The sequence below is a fragment of the Propithecus coquereli genome, unplaced genomic scaffold (assembly GCF_000956105.1).
Source record: "Propithecus coquereli isolate 6110/MARCELLA unplaced genomic scaffold, Pcoq_1.0 Scaffold253, whole genome shotgun sequence".
NCBI classification, from domain to species: domain Eukaryota; kingdom Metazoa; phylum Chordata; class Mammalia; order Primates; family Indriidae; genus Propithecus; species Propithecus coquereli.
The window spans coordinates 1789941-1795940 of record NW_012148097.1 but is presented as its reverse complement, the minus strand read 5'-3'; the positions used below and the strand labels follow the sequence as shown (position 1 = coordinate 1795940).

At 37.1% G+C, this 6000-nt stretch overlaps 1 protein-coding gene across 1 annotated transcript in view; it reads left to right on the top strand.

Moving 5' to 3' along the window:
• FARS2 (phenylalanyl-tRNA synthetase 2, mitochondrial) overlaps positions 1-6000 on the top strand; it is a 394817-nt gene that overhangs the window by 211215 nt on the left and 177602 nt on the right. Inside the window, exon 4 of the mRNA XM_012647010.1 lies at positions 4963-5094. Coding sequence (XP_012502464.1) covers positions 4963-5094 — 132 coding nt within the window. The remainder of the gene's footprint in view (positions 1-4962; positions 5095-6000) is intronic.

Sequence of the window (6000 nt, the reverse complement as noted above, 5' to 3'; positions counted from 1 at the left end):
TACAAACACATTCAAATTTTATTTTATTTTTATTTTAATTTTTTTATTTTTTTCTCACTTGATTTGAAACTTATAAATCATGGAAATTGAATGTTGCGTTATGTTTATTAGAATGAGATCTGTTATGAAGGTGTGTTGGGGTAGGATGGAATGACATCAATTTACTATTTACACTATGTCAGACAGAGTGCTCAGGCACTTCAGCATTGCACAGAGTCAGGGAGTGGTGGGAAGAGAACATCAACCCCCTGTGAACATGCATATCCCTGCACTGTGTCACCAATTGGTCTTGCCAAGGGTGCAGAAGTTGGGAGATTGGTACACAGAGCAGGTGAGATGCAGTGCTGCCTTTCTCATGCCCCTGGTTCCCTGTAGCAGGTTGCGATAGCAACAAAGAAAATAAAATACCTAGGATGCCTAGGATTTCCTAGGTACCTAGGAAAATATCTAGATACCTAGATATTTAACCAAGGAGGTAAAAGATCTCTCTACAAAGAGAGCTACAAATCACTGAGGAAGGAAATTGCAGATGATGTAAATGAATGGAAAAACATATCATGCTCATGGATTGGCAGAGTCAACACTGTTAAAACATCCATATTACCCAAAGTGATTTACAGATTCAATGCAATCCCCATCAAAATACCAATGTCATTTTTCGCAGATCTAGAAGAAATAATTCTACGCTTCGTTTGGAACCATAAAAGAGCCCGAATAGCCAAAGCAACTTTAAGCAAAAAGAATAAATCTGGAGGCATCACTTTACCAGACTTTAAATTATACAACAAGGCTACAGTAACCCAAACAGCATGGTCCTGGCACAAAAATAGAGACATAGACCAATGGAACAGAACAGAGAATCCATATATAAAACCATCCACATGTTGCCATCTGATCTTTGGCAAAGTAGACAGCAATATACACTGGGGAAAAGAATCCATATTCAATAAATGGTCCTGGGAAAATTGGATAGCAACATGTAGAAGATTGAAACAGGATCCATATCTCTCACCACCCACAAAAATTAATTCAACATGGGTAACAGACTTAAATCTAAGACATGAAACTGTAAGAATTCTAGAAGAAAATGTTGGAAAAACTCTTCTAGATATTGGCCTAGGGAAAGAATTTATGAAGAAGACCCCAAGGGCAACCATGCAACAACAAAAATAAATAAATAGGACTTGATCAAATTAAAAGGCTTCTGCACAGCCAAGGAAACAATCAACAGAGCAAATAGACAACCTACAGAATGGGAGAAAATATTTGCATGCTACAAATCCGACAGAGGGCTAATAACCAGAATCTACAAAGAACTCAAGCAAATCAACAAGAAAAAAAAAATAAATAAATAAAACAGCCCCATTAAAAAGTAGGCAAAAGACATGAACAGAAGCTTTTCAAAAGAAGACAGACTAATGGCCAATAAATATATGAAAAAATGCTCACCATCGCTAATCATTAGAGAAATTCAAATCAAAACCACAATGAGATACCAGTGATAATGGCTTTTATCAAAAAGTCCCAAAACAATAGATGCTGGTATGGATGCGGAGAGAAAGGAACACTTATACACTGTTGGTGGGATTGCAAACTAGTACAATCTCTATGGAAAATAGTATGGAGATTCCTCAAAGAACTAAAAGTAGAACTACCATTTGATCCAGCAATTCCACTATTGGGTATTTACTGAAAGGAGATAAAATCATTTTATCAGAAAGACACTTGCACCAGAATATTTATTGCAGCACAATCCACAATTACGAAGATGTGAAATCAACCCAAGTGCCCATCAATTCATGAATGGATTAATAAAATGTGGTATATCAATACCATGGAGTACTACTTGGCCATAAAAAATGAATTAATACCTTTTGCAACAATCTGAATGGAACTGGAGACCATTTTCCGAAATGAAATATTTAAGAATGAAAAAACAAACCCCACATGTACTCACTATTAAATTGGTACTAAACGATCATATAGATTTTAAAAGGAAGCTTAGCAAAGGGTCTGAGGGAGTGAAAAGGATTAAAAACTTCCCCATCTCATTAGACACAACTTTTGCTAATCTGTGTATTCTGTCTTAGTTTCTATGATATTATCAATGGGTTCTATTCCATAAATCGTTAGTATTTATCATCTTCATGGATTCTGAAAAACTTTGGCTAACTTTCCTGCCTTTTTGTGTTTTGCTGTGTGTAGTTTTCAGTGTGGAACAATTACTTTTGTTGCTACCAAAAGAGACACCTGCAGGGTGACTGAGCAAGAAGAAACGGAGGGCCATAGTGGCTGAGGTCTTCAACCACAAAAGAGCAAGCGTTGGTAAAACATATTTTATCTTAAAATATCATTTTATCTGAAGAATATGTTCAATATTACAGAAATTTTCAATCTGAAATTATAATTATTTTTCTAATTGTAAAAGTGGTAAAACAAAAGCCCTTCAGTAAAAGAAGTTTCCTGGAGAAGGGTATAGACCATCATGTCACTTTTCAGTTCCATCTTTGTGTTGTGCTGTCACCATGGGCACCAGCATCTCAGATGGATATGTGTAAATAGGGCCCTGTCTCTGTGAAGGCCTGGCTTCCCACAAGACCATATGCAGTAGGCATTAAGTTAGGGCACAATAAACACTGATCATGGAATAACTTTAATCAACATTTATGATTACACTATGTTCTAAGCACTTAGGTAATGTTTAATTATATGATGATAAAATCATGATGTTAACCCTGAGTACTCTTCCTGCTTTTGATAAAAAATTCAAGCCAAGTCTTAAAAGCCATGTGTGCAGAATTTGTTCTTCTAAACTGTTTTCGTAAAATGATTTTTGTTTACCTGCTAGGAGTTATAAAAAACAACGATAAAAATTGTTTTGTCCGCCGATCCGTGTGCAGTCAATTAGATGTCTCATGGTGTCACACATTTTTGTTTGTTAGCCTGATTGTCTCTGGTGCTTTTTCTAAAATTACTGATAGGGAAATATTGGTCCCAAAGATGGGCAAGCACACGACTGTGCGAATACCTTCTCAGAATACAGTTGTAAATAAGCAACTGCTTTGCACATGTGAGCTTCCATATAGAAAAGTCTGGACTACTCAGGGGTCTTATGGACATTTCCCCAATGGCCTGCAACAGGGCCAGTTTTTTTTCCAGTTAGAAAAAGTGTTTGTGAGATCTACTCAGTAATAAAAAGGAATGAACTATTGATATATCCGACAAATGGGTGAATCTTATAGAACGATTATGCTGAGTGAAAGAAGCCAGACCAAAAAAAGTGTACATTGTATGATTCCATTTTTATGAAATTCTGGGAAATGCAAACTCATCTGTAGTGACAGAAGAAATCAGTGGTTTCCCGGGGATGTGGGAGCCAGGAGAAGAGGTAGGGGGTGTGGGCAGGTGGGTAGGATTTACCAAGGGGCTCGAGGAAACTTTGGGGGTGATGGATGTGTTCATTGTCTTGATTATGGTGACAGTTTCGTGGGTGTATACATATGTCAAAATTTATCAAATTATATATGTTATATATGCACAGTTTAATGTTTGTTATTCCACAGAGATAATGAAAGGGGGAAATACTGTATTATTGTTGTAAACAGAAATCAGTTGACACTTGTCATAGATAGCAGGTAACAAGGAAAATAAATGCAACTAAAACAGAGCAATGAAAGAAAAAATCTATCTCCTGTGGAATTTAGGGCATAAAAAAGGCCCCTGTGTTTCATAATTATACTCCCATCTGATTTTTGATTCTTGAAATATCTTTTATGGTGGGCAGGCAATTATGTTTTAATTGTCAAGAACAGGGGTTTTGGAGTTGGGCAGGCCTGGGTTTGACCCAGTTATCTTCTAGCTGTGTGACTTTGGGCAAGACACGTGTACTGCCTAATAGTTTTTTCCCTATCTGTAAAATGGGATGGTAGAGGCATAGTAAGATGGAAGCAATTTTGGCTATTATTTTTATTCATTTCACATTTTGATTTCCACAAGATTTAAAATGCAGGTAGTCTTGGGTGAGAAAATACAATATTTTAAATTCACAGGGGTCATGTTACCATGGAGAATTGGAATCTTTAGCAAAGTGTTACCTGAAAGAAGATGAGAAAGATCATCACATGAAGGGAAAAGAACACAGGGAGGGGACATGGGTGTTTTGTTAAATGTCCATCTTTTTCTGTGTTCCTCACGGTAGGCGTCAAGCTTCTAGGTGACCCTCTGCTTTTAGTGACTTCAGCTCTTTGCAGGCTTTAATTGTTTTGAATTCTTTAGTCTTTTCCTTTGTTAAATAGTAATGTCATTGTTCAAAAGTGCTATTTTATGATTACTTATTGAGAAGACTATTCTGGCATTTAGCACGTACTTTTTGTGCATGTTTATTTAGACGGAAGTGTACCGTTTATCTGTAGGGAAAATGTTTGACTCTTTAAATGCTTTATTTAAATTTGATAGACTTTATTTAATTTAACTTTTTATTAGCTTTTATAGCTTAATTTTTAGAAATTAACATATATACTTATGGAAGTAAAAGTTGATCGGTTTATCCTAAATTGGTCATATTATTGATACGCAAGTTTGGAGGACAATATAGTGAAAATATAGTTTAACTCTGAAATGTTACTTTCACTTATAGAAACTAATAGAATTACCTGCTTTCTCTTGATCTTGCCCGAATTTTTTCCTCTGCCAAGTGGCTGCAGGGATTTGACAGATGATTGATTTGGTTTTAGAGGGTCTTGGAATTACACAAAGTGTTTTTCGTATTGGGAAAGACATGCCCAGTTTTTCACAAGTTTTAAGATTTATCGCCTCACCTTAATGTGTTGCAAATTAGTTTGTTTGCTATTTATTTTACTCAGAGTGTAGTAATTGGTGTCATTAGCCGAAGGGCAAATTTGATCACAAGAAAGGGTAGACTGCCTTTTAACACTGTTTGTTTTTTCTTTGGCAACTCTGCAGGGCTGGAGATAAGATGGGTAGACTGCTACTTTCCTTTTACTCATCCTTCCTTCGAGATGGAGATCAACTTCCATGGAGAATGGCTAGAAGTTCTTGGCTGTGGGGTGATGGAACAACAACTGGTCAATTCAGGTAGACAAAAATCCCGTATTTTGTTGGCAGGCTCTCTAAAGAACACTCTCTTCATGTAGCCTCAATTGCAGTCTTACAGTGTTTACATACTTCTATAGGGGCGGCATCGCCATCTTTCCCTTCTCAGAGTCCCCTCTGGATTTAACACTGACGCTCAACTCTGAAAGAAGTTATTTCTCAAATTTCTTTAGACATCTTCCTTGTCAGCGCTTTGGTGCTGGATTTGTACTTTGTCATGTTGTCTTTGTTGATGTGTTGCTTTGTAATACCCCAAAGGCATCTGATGCATGTCATAACAGTGTAATTTGTCTACAAAACTATTTAAGAATAAAGCCAATGCACAGTCATTTTTTGTTCTTATTGCATGTAGTATACTGCCCCAAATTTAGCAGGTATTTCACAAATGTACTATACATGTAAAGCACTTAGGCCCGTAACGCTTAATTGATCACCCCTTGGTGTAGGCCATGCCACCTGACTAAGGGAAGCTGGCAGATGAGGGTGTTGATTAAATTCTATCCACATCTATAGGTACTTGAGAAAGGTCTTCCTGGCTCTTTTCTGTAGGACCATTGCTTAATAAAAATAATTGCTTCTAAACTTAGTTTCACAGCTGTGAGTTTTTTTTTAAAACTCACTACCTGAATTTAATTAAAAAAAATTTTTTTTTGGAGGATAAGTCCTCCAGGGAAAATTGATAGGGATTGGGTGTTTGAGTTAACTGCATAAGCAGCAAGCGCCAAGTGGAGAGGAACTGATGTGGATTGTTCTAGAGAATCACCCCACCTTGTTCCTGTAGAAGGACATTTGCTGTGTGGCCTCGGAGGGCAGCTCTGACGCAGGGTTGGTCATGGGGCCCCCTGCCGCAGAATGGAGAAGAGAGGTCCTTCTTGGTGACTAAGAAAC